This window comes from Erythrolamprus reginae, chromosome 1 (assembly GCF_031021105.1).
Source record: "Erythrolamprus reginae isolate rEryReg1 chromosome 1, rEryReg1.hap1, whole genome shotgun sequence".
NCBI lineage: Eukaryota > Metazoa > Chordata > Lepidosauria > Squamata > Dipsadidae > Erythrolamprus > Erythrolamprus reginae.
Genome location: NC_091950.1, coordinates 346,700,340 through 346,719,932, shown reverse-complemented (window position 1 = coordinate 346,719,932; position 19,593 = coordinate 346,700,340). Strand labels below are relative to the sequence as shown.

At 45.4% G+C, this 19,593-nt stretch overlaps 1 protein-coding gene across 3 annotated transcripts in view; it reads left to right on the top strand.

Annotated features, from left to right (window-relative positions):
- Window positions 1–13,815, top strand: part of LOC139157423 (zinc finger protein 318-like) — a 31,882-nt gene extending 18,067 nt beyond the window's left edge. For all 3 annotated transcript variants that reach the window (XM_070734175.1, XM_070734174.1, XM_070734176.1), the window contains exons 5-8: window positions 3,006–3,105; window positions 4,380–4,534; window positions 9,376–9,475; window positions 12,785–13,815. In XM_070734175.1, the coding sequence (XP_070590276.1) occupies window positions 3,006–3,105; window positions 4,380–4,534; window positions 9,376–9,475; window positions 12,785–13,383 (954 nt within the window). In that variant the 3' untranslated portion in view covers window positions 13,384–13,815. The remainder of the gene's footprint in view (window positions 1–3,005; window positions 3,106–4,379; window positions 4,535–9,375; window positions 9,476–12,784) is intronic.
- The last annotated feature ends 5,778 nt before the right edge of the window (window positions 13,816–19,593 follow it).

Below are 19,593 nucleotides of genomic sequence, written 5' to 3'. Positions count from 1 at the left end.
CCTGGAGTTTTTGCAGACGGGTCTTGATCGAGGACTAGCGCCCAACACCCTAAAACGACATGTGGCAGCACTCGCAACCATAATACGAGTGGAAGGAGTAAGATCATTGACTTACCATCCTTGGGTGAAGGATTTTCTGCGGGGAGCTTCGAATCAACACTCCCCACCGATCCGGCGGTTCCCCTCTTGGGACCTCCAGTTGGTCCTCAAGGCCTTGACGAAACCGCCGTTTGAGCCCCTAAGATCTATTCCACTGAGACTACTGTCACTTAAAACAGCCTTTTTAGTGGCAATTACGTCGGCTCGGAGAGTGTCAGAGTTGGCGGCCTTGTCGGTTCGCCCTGACCTTTGTATCTTTTACCCAGACCGAGTGGTGTTGAGATTAGATCCGTCCTTTATACCAAAGGTCAACTCGGAATTTCATAAGAAACAGGAATTAATTCTCCCAGACTTCTGTACACACGGCAGCCACCCGTCTGAATTGAGGTGGCATAAGATTGATGTACGCCGTGCGGTCAAGATTTATATCAGACGCACAGAAGGTTGTCGGAAGTCGGAAAAGTTGTTTGTTTCCTTTGCATCAGATAAAGAGGGACTTGGAGTTTCATCGGCGTCCATTAGTCGTTGGATCAGGGAATGTATTGCGGAAGCATACAGAGCCCGTAACCAACCGGTACCACCAGGAGTGACGGCTCACTCAACAAGGAGTGCGGCGACCTCAGCGGCCTGGGCTACGCAGGCGTCCATAGATGACATCTGCAGAGCGGCAACATGGTCGACGCCATCAACCTTCATTCGGCATTACAAAGTGGACTCCTACGCCTCAGCAGAGGCAGCCTTTGGGAGACGTGTTTTACAACGTGTTTGTTTATCTCCAACGTCCCTGACAAGACCTTCTCCCTCCCATGGGCCGTAAATCTCTGGTATATCCCATGTTGGACTCTCCTTCCAGATGCAATGGAGAAGAACCGTTGTACCTACCTGAACGGTCTTCTCAGTGCACTGGAAGGAGAGTCCAAACCCACCCGATACAGTTATGGGTGCAGGGACGCCGGAGTGGTCAGTTAGTCAGTTAATGGTTGTGTAATAAAATTTGGTTATCCTCTTACTATGGTTTCTTTCGTTTTTAAAACTGGCTCATGGGGAGAGCAGAGGGGGCGGTGCTCAATTATATGTAAATTTCTAACTCAGTCTCTACCAATAGGATTGGAGTAATACCCATGTTGGACTCTCCTTCCAGTGCACTGAGAAGACCGTTCAGGTAGGTACAACGGTTCTTTTCCAGCCGAAGCGCTTGATTTTGCACTGGTGGGATTCTCCTGAGACCCCCCTCCATGGGAAACCCCACCTCCGGGCTTCTGTGTTTTTGCGATGCTGCAGGGGAATCCCTGCATCGCAAAAACGGGTGCTTCGCTGGCAACGGAAGTCCGGAGGTGGGGTTTCCCAGCGAGGGAACCCTCAGCGAAATCGCAGCATCGTAAAAACACTGAAGTCCTCGAAACCCCACCTCCGGACTTTGGTGTTTTTGCGATTCTGTGATTTCGCTGAGGCTTCCCTCGCTGGGAAACCGCACCTCCGGACTTCCATTGCAAGCGAAGCGCCCGTTTTTGCGCTGATGGGATTCTCTTGCAGCATCTCACAAACATGGACGTCCGGAGGTGGGGTTTCCCATGGAGGGGAGCCTCAAGGGAATCCCAGGAGCGCAAAAACGGGCGCTTCGCTGGCAATGGACGTCCGGAGGCGGGGCATCCCAGCGGCGGCGGGTTCGTAAGACAAAAATAGTTCTTAAGAAGAGGCAAAAAAAAATCTAAACCCCGGGTTCGTATCTCATAAAGTTCGTATGACGAGGGGTTTGTAAGATGAGGTATCACTGTGTATGTGTATGTATATGTATGTGTATATATATATATATGTGTGTGTGTGTGTGTGTGTGTGTGTGTGTTTTCTTTTTGAACTTTGCTTACCTTATGGGTACTTGGAAGACCATTTGAAAACCTAAGCTGCATCTGAACATGGTAGCAGGCATTTGGGATGGTTAGTCATGATACTGCCTTATTTAATCTCTGCTGTGATTAATCTCTAGTAAGGCCTCCTAAGGGTTTCTATTCCCATGAGGTATGATGGTAAGGGGTGCAACAGTGGGCATTCTCTGCAAAAGTCGCACTTCTTTGAAATATCTTAGCCCTTGAGATAAGGATGTTCCCAGCCTCCTGGTCTTCTGGAAGCAATTACATTTTTGACTCTTCCAGAAAATAACCAGCAGTGCCAAACTCAATTAAATATAGTTGCTTATGCTGGAATTTAAATTAAATTGATTAGATTGCATTTAATATTTTAATTGTAATTCATATGTGAGCTCTGTAAACTTGGTTTGGTAAACAAACTTCATAAATGTATTTCTAGTCGGGCTATCCCATAATATGAGAAACAGATACTATTTTGAACCTGGAGCAATGTTCTATTGGAATGGTCAGGTTTTTTGTGTTTTCTGAGAAAATAAAACTCAACATGTTTTAAGTGACTTATAAAAATATGTTGTTTTGAGCTTGAAACACTTAAGATAGTCCATATCTTGAACAAATAGTTTATTTAAAGATTGCTTTTGTGACCAGAAACTTTCCCCCCCTTTTATTGTAGGGACAAAACAATATTTTGCTGTGGTGTCAAAAAATGTTTATTTTATTTTATTTATACTTTATCCTCCATTACTTGTGACTTACTTAAAATTTACTTATAGGCTATAGTGCTTCCCAGCAGAAGATAGTTAATGCTAAAAAACTGATTACTGAAAAATAAATACAGATGGAACATATAACAAAAGAGATGCTGTCTCTGATAAAAGCTAAATTTGCACAATCATTCAAATGATTATTCAAAAGTGATTATTCAAATCGCTTGAATTCACGGTTACAATGTACATTTCCACACTGATTTCTGCAATGTTGCTTTTTCTTTTGCTAAAGAAGATGGTGGTTGATGCATGTTTTTTCTTCAACACTTTTTAGGTAATAGAAGAAATTGAGAAGTTGAAAGCTGAACAAGAAACACGGCAAAAAACCCTACATGATCTCAGTGCTCAATTAAAAAGACTTTCGGAGCCAGGAGGTACTATTTCTTCTCATACCCCATTCTTCACCCAGGCAAAAGACGTGGTGGCAGAGGTTCTCAGGTGTCCTGCCCCGCCGCCGCGTCTTTTGCCTGGGCGAAAAATACTGGAGATGTCTGTGGCCGCCGTGAACGGAGCTTGAAGACAGTGCTTGTGGCTCCGTTCTTCCAACCCTGGCCTCGGGGACAGCCGGCAAAGCACGCTGCTGACCGCTGACTAACTCCGCCTCACGCAGCATTCGATGTATAAGACGCACCCAGTTTTTGATGCACTTTTTTGAAGTAAAAATGTGCGACTTATACAGCAAAAAATACTGTAGTCAGCTGGATTAAATTGGTTATGTTCGTTTCCTTTTGATTACAGTGATCCCTCGATTTTCGCGATCTCGTTCTTCGCGAAACGCTATATCGCGATTTTTGCCACCCGATGACGTCACTCTCTTCCTTCCTTTCTCATCTTTCTTTCTCTCTCTCTTTCTCTATCTTGCTTCTTCCTCTCTCACACTCTCTTCCTCCCTGTCTCATCTCTTTCTTTCCTTCTCTCTCTTTCTCTATCTCTCCCCCTGTTGCTGGCGGGCGGCGGGCCGGTGGCGGGCGGGCCGGCGGGCGAGCGGGGGCATCAGCGAGGAAGACCCAGGGAAGGTTCCTTCGGCTGCCCAGCAGCTGATCTGCTCGGCAGCGCAGCGAGGAGCCGAATCGGGGTTTCCCCTTTGCGTGGGCGGCGGGGAAACCCCGATCTTCGTCTGCTCGTTGCTGCTGCGCTGCCGAGCAGATCAGCTGCTGGGCGGCCGCAGCAGCAGCGAGCAGACGAAGATCGGGGTTTCCCCGCCGCCCACGCAAAGGGGAAACCCCGATTCGGCTCCTCGCTGCGCTGCCGAGCAGATCAGCTGCTGGGCGGCCGAAGGAACCTTCCCTGGGTCTTCCCCGCCGCCCACGCAAACTCCACCATCTGCGCATGCGCGGCCATGAAAAAAAGGGCGCGCATGCGCAGATGGTGTTTTTACTTCCGCAACCCTACATCGTGAAAAATCGATTATCGCGAGGGGTTTCGGAACGGAACCCTCGCGATAATCGAGGGATCACTATATATGCATCTCAGAATTTATTAGGTGTATCATACATGAGTAAAGACAACATTAGCTTGTTTTACACTCTGTACCTCTTGTGACATTTCGGTGAGCCTTGCTATTTAATAACATTAATGATTACAGTCATTTTGCATTTGGGAACATAATTTTGTTGGCTTTTGTATTCAACTATTTTGTTTGGTTCAGGGGAATTGCTAAGGAAGAAACAGAAGGTGAAGGATGGACATAAAGATCCCTTGCGAATAAAAGTCAACCAATTGCAAGACAACATTGCGAAGGAAATAGTTCAGCTGAAGATGAATGCTGACGCTTCAGAGAAGAAACCAACTGAACTTGACAAGGTAGCCCTTGTTACTGATTGCTGATGCTAACTTATTATTGCCTGTATGAAAGGAAGGACATTTTTTTCCACCTATTTTTAAGAGAGTGTGGGTGTATGCGCTTGCGTGCTTCGACTTTGAGGCCGTGTTGATTGGCTGGACAATTCTCTGCAGATTTATTTGTAACGTTGCAAAAATGGTTTTGCCATTGCTTCTTTCTAGGCCTGAGAAAGGTAATTCCAGTTCACTGAAACAATGAAATTTTCATTGGCTTGACCAGTAATTAGTTTCTCTGTCTCTTATACACAATTAGACACATATATTTTTTAATGGAAGAGTCCCATGCCAATTGAGTATGCCTTTAAAACATTTGTGTGCTTGTTTATTTAGCATAGTTACGAAATTGTTATATTTACTTAAAATTGACCTGCATAGCAGCCAGTATTGGACTTTGTTATTCAATCTATATATATCAATATACTGTGTCACTAAAGCCTAAACCTTTATAGAAACTGAAGCTTTGTGGCATCTTATGTGATATGTGAGATGTACTTGGTAATAAATCCACTTATGTAGTACAGTAGAACCCCGACTTACGAGACTAATTGGTTCCGGAAGGAGGCTCGTAAGTCGGAACGCTCGTATGACGAAACATTGTTTCCCATAGGAAACAATGTAAAGTCAATTAATCCGTGGAACAACAAAAAAAAATCGCTGCCGCCGAACGCGGAAGTTAGCGTTCAGAGACAGCTGCGAAGCAGCGCGCGTGTTTTAAAACGTGGCAGCCGGCCTGGGGGGCTCGGGGGGAAGCCCCCGAGCCCCCCAGGCCAGCTGCAACCTTTTGAAACACGCGCGCCGCTTCGCAGCTCTCTGCTGAATCCGGAACGCTAACTTCCGCGTTCGGATTCAGCAGACAGCTGCGAAGCAGCGCGCGTGTTTTAAAAGGTTGCAGCCGGCCTGGGGGGCTCGGGGGGAAGCCCCCGAGCCCCCCAGGCCGGCTGTGACGTTTTAAAACACGCGCGCTGCTTCGCAGCTCTCTGCTGAATCCGGAACGCTAACTTCCGCGTTCGGATTCAGCAGACAGCTGCGAAGCAGCACGCGTGTTTTAAAACGTCACAGCCGGCCTGGGGGGCTCGGGGGCTTCCCCCCGATCCCCCCAGGCCGGCTGCCACGTTTTAAAACACGCGCGCTGCTTCGCAGTTGTCTGCTGAATCCGAACGCGGAAGTTAGCGTTCCGGATTCAGCAGAGAGCTGCGAAGCGGCGCGCGTGTTTTAAAAGGTTGCAGCCGGGGAATAGGGGAGGGTGTTATTACCCTCCCTGGCTCCAGGGAAGCCTTTGGAACCTGGGGAGAGCCAAGGATGAGCCTACTAGGTCTAACAGAAGTTGGGAAACAGGCCATTTCTGGCCACCCGAAGGCCTCCGGGTGGTGGTGAAAGCTGTTTTTGCCCTCCCCTGGTATTGAATTATAGGTGTCTGCACTCGTGCATTCCTGATATTGTTTGCGCACACTCTTTCAGCACCCAAGGGGAAAAATGTTCACCATCACTGCTCTATAGTGTCAACTTGAGGGAAGAAGTTGAATCAGTTTATGTCCAGGATGTGAGGAATGTATAGATATTTTCGCAGCCCTCTTCCTGGCTTGTGCATTATACAAGTCCTTATTGGAAGGCAGGCTGGTTGCCATTTTTTTTTCTGCAGTCCTAACTGTCCTTTGAAGTCTGTGTCTTGTTTAGCTGCTGTGCCACACCAGACAGTTATAGAGACCCAAAATAAGCAACAGATCCAGTAATTCCTTTGTAGAATTGTATCAGCAGCTTCTTGTGCATTCTGAGCTTTCTGAGTTGGCACAGGAAGTACATTTTTTGTTGTGCTTTTTTGATGATATTTTTGATGTTAGGTGTCCATTTTAAGTCCTGGGATATTATAGAACCTAAAAACTTGAAGGTATTTATCAGGTGTGTCAAATTCGATTTCATTGAGGGCCACATCAGTGTCTGGGACGCCTGCAGTATCATCGCCTGTGATTGCCCGAGTGCTTTGCCAGTGATAACATGCTTGCGAGTTCCATTTTTGGCTGGAACAGCCACCTGCAACCCTCTGCTACTGAAAACGGAGCTCAGGAGAGTCATGTGCCGCCCTCCCTAGCTCCACCTTTGCTGGCAGAGGCACTGCAGGCTGATTCTTCGTTGTTTCCAGAGTGGCCCCATGAGGCAGATCTAAGCACCCATGGGTTGGATCCAGCCCGTGAGCCTTGAGTTTGATACCCTTGGACTTTATTGTCAAAACAGTGTTGTCTACTATTGTAAGAGGTGGTAGAATAGGAGGGCTTCGCCTAAAATCTATTATCTCTACGGTTTTGCATCTATTCAGTTCATGTGTTTTCCAATCTTTAGAAAGCTTACAATCCACCTACAAATGTGGAGAGGCACAGCTAGCTGAATTAATGTAATGAGAAAAATATCTGGAATGATAGTATTGAATGCTGAGCTGAAATCTACATAAAGGACCCTTGCATAGGTCCTTGGCCATTCAAGATATTTGATTTGATTACAGCCTGTGAGATTACAGTATACACACATACTGATATGTTTTAGCCCTTTCATACTTCATTTGTTGTGGTAAGTTGTAGTGGAAAGAGGGATAGTAATTCTTCCACAAAATGTATACTGTTGATATCAATTTCTTTTTGACTAATCTTAACTTTGAGTAAAAGTGTGACTGAAACCTGGCTGAGCCCAGAGGGAGGAGTTCCTCTCTCGGAAATAAGCCCAGCCGGTTTTCAGGTATGGCATCAGCCTCGACCCCAGGGAAGGGGGGGGAAGAGTGGCTATTATAGCCAAATAGAACTTCTGCCTACGTAGACTCGTTGCTGCTGAGATTGCGGGTTGTGAGTCCCTCCTTGTGAAGTTGGACTTAGGGATTCAGGTGGGCTTGTTGCTCACGTACCTGCCTCCCAGCTACGTGAGCAACAGCCCTGCCTGTGCTGCTCGAGGAGGTGGCCAGGTTGGCGGTGGAGTTCCCTGGATTCATTGTCCTGGGGTACTTCAAACTGCCGTCACTTGGCGGTTTCTCTGGGTTAGCACAGGAGTTCATGGCCACCATGACAGCCATGGAACTGACTCAAGTAGTTCACGGTCTGACTCACAAAGGGGGACACGCACCCGACATGGTATTCCTCTCGGAGCAATTGAGTAATGGTCTGAGACTAAGGGGCTTAGAAGTGTTGCCTCTGTCATGGTCAGACCATTTTCTACTACAGCTTGATTTCCTGGCTCCAATCCTCCCCCGCAGGGAGGCGTAACCGGCTAAGTGGTTCCACCCCAGATGCCTGATGGACCCAGAGGGCTTTCAGAGGATGCTTGGGGCTTTACCAGATTCACTTGTCCACAGCTCGGCAGAGTCTCTTGCCGTAGCCTGGAATAGGACGGAGGCTCTTGACCGAATTGCACCATTGCGACCTCTCTGTGGCACTAGACCCCGGAGGGCTCCTTGGTTTACCGAGGAGCTCTGGGAGTTGAAATGCCAGAAGAGACATCTAGAGAAAAGATGGAGAAAGAGTAAGTCCGAATCTGACCAAACACTTGTAAAAGCTCACATTAAGACTTACAAAGTGGCGCTCAAGGCGGCAAGATGGTCTCTCCCTTGTGGGGTGCCTCAAGGGTCAGTCCTCTCCCCCCTGCTATTTAATATCTACATGAAACCGCTGGGTGAGATCATCCAAAGGCATGTGCTAAGGTATCATCAGTATGCTGATGATACCCTGTTATACATCTCCACCCCATGTCAAGTCAGCGAAGCAGTGGAAGTGATGTTCCGGCGCCTGGAGGCTGTTGGGGTCTGGATGGGTGTCAACAAGCTCAAACTCAACCCTGACAAGACGGAGTGGTTATGGGTTTTGCCTCCCAAGGACAATTCCATCTGTCCGTCCATTACTCTGGGGGGGGGGGTAATTACTTACCCCCTCAGAGAGGGTCAGCAACAAATTTCATTTGTTTTAGTAGTTCGAATATAGAAACATAGAAGACTGGCGGCAGAAAAAGACCTCATGATCCATCTAGTCTGCCCTTATAATATAAATTCCCACATTAGGTTGTCAAAAGCTTTCTATGCAACTAAAAACATAAGTGCCATAGATTTTTCTGGGTGAGTATCATAAAATTCTAATGTATTAAGTATTATCCTTGTATTGTTTCGAATAAATCTACCAGGTAGAAATCCATTTTGATCCATATGTATCCATTCGTTTAAAATTGGTTTAATTCTATTTGCCATAATTGTTGTGAATATTTTGTAATCTGCGTTAAGTAATGAGATTGGTCTATAATTTTGTATTTTTTGTTTTTCCGAGTTATCCGTTGGTATTAATGTTATCAATGCTTCAGTCCAAGATTTTGGAATTTCCCCACGATCTAACACCTCATTAAATATAGATAATGTTTCTTGTAGGGTTTCTCTTAACTCTTTGTAATATTTGTTCGGAATTCCATCTGGCCCTGGTGTCTTACTGGTTTTTTGTTTCTGAATCGTGTTTTCTAATTCCATTGATGTTATTTTTTTATTCAGTGATATTTTATTTAAATCCGTTAATGCTCCTAAATCTATTTTGTTTATATATGTCTTCAACTGTTCCTCATCTACCTCTTCTTTTTTGTAAAGTTCTCTAAAATATTCTACCACAATTTTCTTCTTTGCTTCTATTGTAAATTGCCTATCTCCGTTCCTATCTTCTAATTGTTGTATATATCTTTCCCCTTTTTCTTTTTTTAATTTACATGCCAACCCTCTGCTGGTTTCTCTTCAGATGGTATAAATCTATAAATCTTTCGCCAATCTTCTTTTTCATGTATCACTATGGAAATAGACCCTGGATCCTTATAACAGACCCTTGCCAGCAAAGACTCAAAATGAAGCAAAGAAGAAAGTCACAAAACAAATTGACAAAATACCTGTTCCAGCCAAAGGTATGCTGTCTGTCTTACCTTTAGTTGCTCAAAGCATACTGTCATAGGCCATTGTAATGTTAAGCAATGCGCAACCTTGTTTGTTTGTTTATTTATTTATCAATCAAACTTAGTTGTTTCCTATCTCATGATTCTGGTGACTGCATTTTTTCTAATTTTTAAGCAACCTTTTTCTTGATTAATGCTTTACTTCAGAAGTAAATAGAAGTGGAAAAGAAATTAATATTTGATCTCCCTATTTATTGAAATAACTAATAAGGAATGATGGACAAAAGAACTTTTTTATTTGAAATGTCAAATCAGATTATTCTAATAGGAATTGTGTTTAGGATCCATAGTATATTTTGCTGATTATAGTTCAATTGTTGCTTTGTCCTTGCTAAAATTACAGTTTCTTAATGAATTTTTGTGACTGAATCTTGCTGGAGGGGGGGGGGGCATTTCAGGTTCTGAATTTCTTAACCCACTCACTAGATATAGTACTGGCCTGGGGTGAGTGCACAATGCCCCCTCAGCAAGGGGAGGGGAATCCGACTGGGTTAGTAGGCACTCCCAAGGGGGGCGTTGGGGGATCAGGGACAAGCGGCTGCAGTCATGGCTCCCTCAGTGCTTGTAGGAGTTGGCTGAGGAACAGGACAAACATGCACAGAGGTTTGGGGAGTGCAGGCTGCCCCTGACTCCCGCTGTACAGGTGCCTGCCAGTCAGTCAAGGGGTGGACACCAGGTATCTGGGCTTTTATTAGCCTCACAATAAAAAATGGTACAGGCAGTACATAGTGGGGAAGCAAGGCGACCAGCTGCCGCACAGGTTTTGGGTGAATCCTTGGTAGCAGTACAGACAGAGGCGATTCCTTGGGGGAGACACTTGCACACCACTAGGTTTTCACCTACTCTTTGCTACTAAGGAGAAAATCTGGTGGGGAGAGTATGTAGACCTTTTCTCATTATTATACAGGGTTATGGGTAAAAAGGACCAGGAGGAAGATAAAGAACCAGGCCGCCCTAAAGGACAGAAAGTAGAAAAATGTCTTAGCACACGGTTATACTCTTTTATGATCCATCACATTGTGGTGATCGAAAAGGATCTGGCTCTAGTGAAATAGCCGGATATTATCTTGAGCGCATATTATGAGTTTGGAGGAACTGCTTGGCTTCAGTATGATGAACTGAGACTGTAGGGTCCAGGTTTTGTGGCTTCAAGCCACTCAGTTGTCTAAGGCTAGTGGAAGTAATTGCACTTCTTGCCACAGAAAAGCAACTCAGCACAGGGACCCTGCCTTGGAGTGAGACAGGGCATTTTTGAGTATGGAGCAAAGGGTTTTTGCGGATGGTGTGGTGCGGGGGCACCCCACGTCAGTATGCAATAGAGGTTGGGGGAGACAGGCTTGGAAAGGAGCGGAGCAATGTGGGTCAGGCAATGGCAGGCCCAACATCGGGGAAAAGAGCCCCATTCCAATTTGTTGAAGGGCTTTAAGGAAAGTTTTAGGATCTCATATGAAGTGCCCAGGAAAGCCTTCTTGACTCACTTTTTGAGGTCAATTAAAGGCATGAAAAGGGTTATAAGAATGAAGATTGATAAGGAGGTTAAAGAAGGTAGAGTGATAGGACCTTTCCAGGCTCCTCCCATCAGTTCATTCAGGTTGTCACCATTGGGCTTGGTGCCCAAGATGATGGAGGGCGAGTTCAGGCTTATCCACCACTTATCCTTCCCCCGGGGCAATCGGTGAGCGAATTCATACCCAAATCTTTGTTCTCATCATCGAATGCATCATTCGATTCTGTCGTGCAGATGGTACATGCCTGTGGTAAGAGGGCGCTGATGGTTAAGTGTGGCATCAAATCTGCCTTCAGGTTGCTACCTCTTAGGTTTCGGTTTTGAAGGAGGTTTCTATATAGATCCGACTCTTATGGGATGTTCAATATCTTGTGCATTATTTGAGCGTTTCAGTTCCTTTCTGGAGTGGGCTCAGAGGCAGTGGACCAGGTCAGAAGCGATAATGTACTATCTGTATGATTTCTTGATGGCAGGGACCTGTATAAGGAGAGAATGTGGGCTTTTAAAGCATTGTGTGCAAAATTAGGGGTCCTCCTAGGGCACGAGAAAACCAAGGGCCCTTTCACAACCATCATGTTTTTGGGCATTGAGGTTGACTTAATGAACTAGTGCCGTAGTTTGCCAGCAAGGACACTGGTTAAATTATGTGGCAAGATCAGGGAGGTTATGTCCAGAAAGAAGATAACCCTCAAGCAGGTTCAAGAGTGGGCGGGTTTGCTCATCTTTGCTGGTAGGGTGGCAACCCCGGGTCGCACCTTCTGTAGGCAATTATATTCAGCTATGAGTGGTCTAGAGAGGCCTCACCACAGGGTACGTCTGAGCGCTGAACTCAAGCAGGACTTAGTTACATGGCTGGAGTTTCTGGAGCGTTACAATGGAATGGTTTTTGGAGGCAGGAGCGTTTGCTAGAGGCGGAGCTACAGTAAAATCAGATGCTGCTGGAGCATTAGGTTTCGTTGTGGTCCTAGGCGATCAATGGTGCCCCTCCACATGGCCGGGGAATTGACTATCAAGTGACATTTGCAGGGATTTAAGATTTCCTGAATTCTTCCCTATAGTGGTCGCTGTGGAGATTTGGTATCAACCCACATACAGAACTGTTCCCTTTTGGTGTGATAATGAAGCTGTGGTCCACATTATTAACACTCTCATCCAGGAATGAGTGGGTCATGCGCCTGTTTCATTATTTTGTAAGCAGGTGCCTGGACCCCAGCATTTTATTTTTGTCACACGCTGGCATTGAGAAAAGTTTGGAGAGCAGAGGTGAACAGGGCAGTTAACTTGTTGGTGGCAGCTAGCACCCAGACAGCAGACCAGTGGGCAGGTAGGGAATTTGGGGCCTTTCGTTATCAGAGGGACTATGAGCAATTCTGGCCCAACCCGGTCTAGCAGCTTCCTGAATTCTGTGTTGGCTGGGTATGCCCAGTGTCAACCTTGGGCAAATATACCACCAAGAGGGGACAAGGCACAGGTTAACTATTTGTTCATCAGGACGGCACACCTTTAACCAGATATCAGTTTTGGGCAGTGGCCAGGTGATGCTGCGTAGATTGGGTCTAGAGCCCAACAACTAGGGCACCCATTCCTTCAGGATTGAGGCTGCCACAACAGCAGCAACTTCTGGTTTTAGTGCTGAGCAGATCCAGGTGATTGGCAGGTGGAAGTTGAAAGCTTTCAACACCTACATTCGCACTCCGAAATAAGGTCCATGTGATGTTCAAGTTTAACACTGTTTTGTTTCTACCTTTTCTCAGACTGCCTTGCGAGTTGGAAGCCCCTGGTGCTAATTTGCGGCAACAGCACACTATTTTGGGCTGGCAGACGAGCAGCAAATTCAGAGTTTGGAACACAGCTGAAGCTGAGCCAATGGGCCGATGTGGACTGGCTGGGCCAAAAGGAAATGCGTTGGGAAGAGCTCGTGCCTCTCCTGTTTGACGGAAATTATGTAAAGGTTGCGCCCACATGGCTTGTAATACACCTTGGTGGCGATGACATTGGTCAGATGAAGGGCATGGACTTGTTTTTCGAAGCCATGGATGATCTCAAATTGATCAAGGAACGATGGCCAGACACACAGCTGGTGTGGTCTGACCTGATTCGGCGTAAAGTGTGGCGCAACGTTAAGAACCCCATGCTTCTTGATAAAGCTAGGAAACGGGTGAATAAGTTGGTCGGAAACGTTGTCCTGGAACTGGGGGGACAGATTATACACCATCCAGACATCTACATAACGAAAGGTCTCTACAGAGACGATGGTGTACGCTTGACGGATGCGGGTAATGATATATTTCTTTCAGATCTGCAGAGGTGCCTGCAACAGCTGGTGCAGCCTGGGGGAAGTCAGGGGGTCTAAATAGAAATTTGACCCCCTGCTGTAGTAGATGGGTCTGGAACGGGGTGTTTTATTTATTTATTTTTAATTTATTAATTGGACTTATATTCCAATTATGTTAGCAGCCGCTGCGTGCCCTCCCTCAGGGCACCTTTTGGAAGGTGATGGGTTTCCCCTCTTCAGACGTTCCGGACATGTAGGGCCTGAGTGATGAAGAGGGGGTGCCCTTGGGGCTCACCTGCTCAGGCCTTCAGAATGGGATGTGGGGGGTGAGCCTTCCCACAGATCATATGGTGCGGTGGAGATCAAGGGAACCCTCCCCTTGCTTAACAAAGAATTTCATCCACAGTTGCTTAGAAATATTATTTGATAGGGAATTCTGCCCCATTTAGGTTTTTATCTTTGTAGGTCTAAACTATTTGTATCATAATAAAAGTGATCCATTAATACCCAGCACTCTGGTCCGTGTGTTTCTTTCCACGTCCAAAGCAAATTAAGACTCCCAGTAATGCATAAGGGCTGATGCCCAATTTGGTTCGATAGAAATCCTTTAAGGAGTATAGTAACAGATTTCTAAGGCAGACTAGAAAGCTGGGTAAACAATATCTAGAAAGAAAACGATAACAAACTGTAGCCTATGAAGATCAAGGATGAAATCTTCCCGTCCAGTAACTATCAGCTCCATTCTCTTCCCCTATACTGTATATCTTTGTGGAATCAGCCAAGGTCGTTCATATAGGAGACGTTCTGCTCATAAAACTGTCTTGACCACAAAGGATTCTGCACGTTACAAATGCTGCTGCTTTGCCCCGAAGCAAAGGGCCAGCTGTTAAAGGAGGGGTTGAGAACTTTTGAGCTACCTATAAGCAAAACTCCCACGAAGCCAAGGAGTCGAAGCCACCCGTGTATGCCAGCTACAAGACATTTCATATTCATACGCTCTATGCAATTTCGGTTTTCATGGATTGGTGGACTGAATTTGAACCGTTTCCCTTCATGCTGCCCGCTTCATAAGGAAGAAAAAGCCAAGGCGGAATTCAAATGCTGGATTTCTTTCCTTAAACCTTAAAACACAGATCTTATAAAAGATTCATTTTGGGAAACGCAACGTCTGGATTTCTTTTTGTTGCCATGTTTTGGGGAAATCTGGAATGTTAACTATGTAGAAACACACACATATACACCACTTCTGGGAAATCCTAGCATGGTAAACAGGATTTGACAAGGGAGGCAGCCACCGTTATGATTTCTTTGAGAATTGACTGGTGCAAATAAAAATACGAGGTTATACATGGCCTTCCACCCTTCTGAGGTGGGTAAAATGAGGACCCAGATTGTTGGGGGCAATTGTGCTGATTCTGTAAACCACTTAGAGAGGGCTGTAAAAGCACTACGAAGCGGTATGTAAGTTTAAATGCTTTTGCTATTGCTATTCCTTGATAAACGTTTTTGGAAAGAGTTTTGTGTACTCAGTTCTTTATTATTCAAGCCAATGCTTCTTATGCTGCGGCTGGCTGTATATGACTTAATTTATACTTCTACGCTGGATGTGGGGGGGTGGGGGTGGATAAGCTAATCCATATAGGTTCAGCTCATGTTACAGCCAATCTTATGGCACCCTCCTCATAATAGTGAATTTCTTGAACAACTTTCCTCTGAATAGGAAATGGTAGGTGTGTTATTGTACATTTTTTTCCTCTATGAATGTTTTTTGCTCCTGATGCTGTCGTAATTATTTTCCAGTAGACTTTGCTGTTTAGAATGAAGTACTTTTTATACCAACATGAGAGCAATAGCAATACCATTTAGACTTATTTATCGCTTCAGTGTTTTTACCGTTCTCTAAGCAGTTTATCTAATCAGCATATTGCGTCCAACAATCTGGGCCTCATTTTACCCACCTGGGAAGGCTGGAAGGCTGGTGAGATTTGAACTGCCAAATTGCAGGCACCCTGCAGTAATTCCTTCTAACCACTGCGCCAATGGGGCTTATCGTAGGATTTAATTCTGAATGCTTCGACTAACAAGGTTGCCTACAAGTTAGTACTTGTAGGGGCAAATTTAATATACAGTAATACCTCGTCTTACGAACTTAATTGGTTCCAGGACGAGGTTGGTAAGGTGAAAAGTTTGTAAGATGAAACAATGTTTCCCATAGGAATCAATGGAAAAGCCAATAATGTGTGCAAGCCGATTAGGAAAATCCAAAACATGAAGGCTTTAAAAAATAAAGGTGCCGGCAGATGAAGCTGAGAGGAACGGAGTGGGGGGAGGGACAGGGACGAGAGGTGGCAAGAGGTGGCAGTCCCAACGAAGCAAGGCGAAAAGAGCCTCTCTTGATCTCCATGAGTTCCTTCCGTTTTTTCCCACCCTGTCCTGCTCATTTTCCCCACACCTTTCTCCTCTCTTAATCTCCATGGGTCCCTCCCGTTTTTGCCCACCTGGTCCTGCACCTTTCTCCATGGCAAAAACAGTTGGGACCCATGGAGATCAAGAGAGGAGAAAGGTGCAGGACAGGGTGGGAAAAAGCGGGAGGGACTCATGGAGATCAAGAGAGGAGAAAGGTGCAGGACAGGGTGGGGAAAAACAGTTGGGACCCATGGAGATCAAGAGAGGAGAAAGGTGCAGGACAGGGTGGGAAAAAGTGGGAGGGACCCATGGAGATCAAGAGAGGAGAAAGGTGCAGGACAGGGTGGGGAAAAACAGTTGGGACCCATGGAGATCAAGAGAGGAGAAAGGTGCAGGACAGGGTGGGAAAAAGCGGGAGGGACTCATGGAGATCAAGAGAGGAGAAAGGTGCAGGACAGGGTGGGAAAAAATGGGAGGGACCCATGGAGATCAAGAGAGGAGAAAGGTGTAGGACAGGGTAGGGAAAAACAGTTGGGACCCATGGAGATCAAGAGAGGAGAAAGGTGCAGGACAGGGTGGGAAAAAGCGGGAGGGACTCATGGAGATCAAGAGAGGAGAAAGGTGCAGGACAGGGTGGGGAAAAACAGTTGGGACCCATGGAGATCAAAAGAGGAGAAAGGTGCAGGACAGGGTGGGCAAAAACAGTTGGGACCCATGGAGATCAAGAGAGGAGAAAGGTGCAGGACAGGGTGGGAAAAAGCGGGAGGGACCCATGGAGATCAAGAGAGGAGAAAGGTGCAGGACAGGGTGGGAAAAAGCGGGAGGGACCCATGGAGATCAAGAGAGGAGAAAGGTGCAGGACAGGGTGGGAAAAAGCGGGAGGGACCCATGGAGATCAAGAGAGGAGAAAGGTGCAGGACAGGGTGGGAAAAAGCGGGAGGGACTCATGGAGATCAAGAGAGGAGAAAGGTGCAGGACAGGGTGGGGAAAAACGGGAGGGACCCATGGAGATCAAGAGAGGAGAAAGGTGCAGGACAGGGTGGGAAAAAGCGGGAGGGACCCATGGAGATCAAGAGAGGAGAAAGGTGCAGGACAGGGTGGGAAAAAGCGGGAGGGACCCATGGAGATCAAGAGAGGAGAAAGGTGCAGGACAGGGTGGGAAAAAGCGGGAGGGACTCATGGAGATCAAGAGAGGAGAAAGGTGCAGGACAGGGTGGGGAAAAACGGGAGGGACTCAAGTCTGGAGGTGGGGTATCCCAGTGGCCGGCGGCAGGTTCATAAGGTGAAAAAAGTTCGTAAGAAGAGGCAAAAAAATTCTGAACCCTTGGTTCATATCTCGAAAAGTTCGTATGACGAGGGGTTCGTATCATTTAAATTAAAAAAATCTAAAGCTTGGAAAAATAATTTGTGGACTGCAGACTCTTACATAAAACCATTTCTCATTTGCCAGGAAAACTGATTTTTGTATAATGTAAAATTATGTTCCTGAATTTTGGTAGAAACTACATGGAAAATATTATAATCTTAGAATTAGTTAACTAACGGGAAAGTAGTACAAATTTAGGGTTATGAAAGTAATTTAGTTATACTTCCGGATCAAAAGCACTGAGGAACATCCGTGGTGAAAGGATCAGACAGTGACCTTACACACCCAGCCGGGGGGGGGGGGGTTTCCTTTTGTTCACCCCCCCTTTGAACTGCTGGGGTGGCTGGAGCTGGGTCTCAAACATCAGCCTGTTGTTACCTATCATTCCTAGACTTGCAATCCACACTCCTAATTTATAGCAATACTTGTTGAAATTGGCTAGTTAATTTTTTAAAACAAATACTTTTATAGTTTGCATTTTAAGTATTTAATAAGTGTATATTCCACCAACTCCCAGCAACTCTGTGCTATTATATCTTAATTATCATATTTTTAATAGCTTATGGCTGCTTCTGAACACTTGATCTGCTATATTAGGAGACAAAATATATAATATAAATTGCATAAGACCAATTTATAAATAAAAATAAATAAGGATTATAAATCTTATATGAGAATGTACTGATCAGTTTATTAAAATTTCTATGTCCTTTTAAACTGATCTGGGAGGATGGACTTGGCTACTGCTAAAGACTGAATACAGTAGTCCCTCACCTATCGCTGGTGTTACGTTCCAGACCTGGCCGCGATAGGTGAAATCCGCGATGGGGAATTTATCGACTGATAGTACTTATTTAAGTATTTATATTGTAATTGTTTGGTAAGTTTTCATTGTTTTAAGTGTTTATAAACCCTTCCCACACAGTATTTATTTTAGACACAGTATTTAAATACAGTATTTACAATTTTAGATTTTTATTTTTTTTTAAAAACCTGCCGATCGAGTTCGGTGGGCTGTTTAAATCTGCCGATCGACTTCCTCAGAAACCCGCGATGAAGTGAAGCCGCAGTAGGTGAAGCGCGGTATAGCGAGGGACTACTGTATTGTATTTCTCATTCATTCATATCCGAGTATTGTTCTTCTCCTTCCCTTATTGCTGTCATTTTTTAACCTACAACTCGCTATAGATGGGCAAAGCTGAATGGTTGCTGAGGTCCTGAACAGCTTGTGCCTATACTGAAGGCAGCCTGCAACTTCCTGATAAATCATAAAACACTAAACGGGAGTCCCAAAAACATTTTTATTTTAATGGCTGTGAATTCTGTTCATCTACAGCCGTAATAAGTCCCAAACAATGTTAAACAGTCTGGCAATCTTTCAGAAGGCTGATAAGCACCAACCTTTCTCTCTTTTGACACACTGCCAAAGACTTAATTTGCAAGGAGCTTTTTGCAAGGTCAAACAGAAAAGTCAGAATGGAGCTGTTACTCCGACCAGAATTGAACCAAGTTGCTTCCTGCAATAAGCACATCTCTTTTATGTCCAATGGGAGGGGACAATCATCTCTAAGTCTTACTCCCAAATGGTCCTTTTCTTCCGTTACTGTTCTTGTCTTCTGGTAGTTCTGTGCATGCGCGCATTGGGAATACTGTACACTCCTTGTTCCTCTGCTTCGGTCATGTCAGCCTCTGCAGTCAGCACAGAACTCCCAAATGGCCCGGGCCCATCTCTGGCTCCAACAGCCTTCTCCAGACTCCAGGCCTGGCCCATGGTCCTCCTCAGCCTCCTTGCTTTCTGACTCTACTGCCAGCTCTGTAGGTTGCTGCTGCACCATAACAGGCCCTAACCACTATACCAAACTGGTTCTATATAATTTCCTTTTGATAAATGAAGTAGAGTTCATTAATTCCTATCTGCACCTGCAATCAGAATTCAATTGATTAGAGGAAATTATAGCTAGTCCGAAAAGATACAGTGAACCATTAGATTCTTCTCCTTTTTTAACCATGTTCACAGATTATTATTATTTTCTTTGTCTTCTAGCAATCTAGCCAAGTGATAGGGTTATAGGTATACTAGTGTTGTTATTGTTCTTCATCAATTCACTTCTGGATACCCTGAACAGGAATGTGCCAAATATAAGAAAGGGATGGGTGTATCACTGGAAATTATGTGTGGTCAGAATTCTTCCTTTCCCAGCATTGTTGTTAGTTGCGAAGTCGTGTCAAATCCATTGCAACTCCATGGATGACGTTCCCCTAGACCTTCTGTTCTCTACCATCCTCTGGAGTCCATTGAAGCTCATGCTACTGCTTCAGTGACTCCATGCAGCCACTACACTCTGTCGTCCCCTTCTTCTTCTGCCCTCAATCTTTCCCAGCATTTGTCAGAAGTAGGGGAAATTATCGATTGGAGGGTTTCAGTTAATCCTGACTGTTCAGACAGAACATTTGACTAGCATCCAGAGCAAAGCAACAGAACTGGGATCCCCAATGCCCTGTCCGTGGACCAGCAC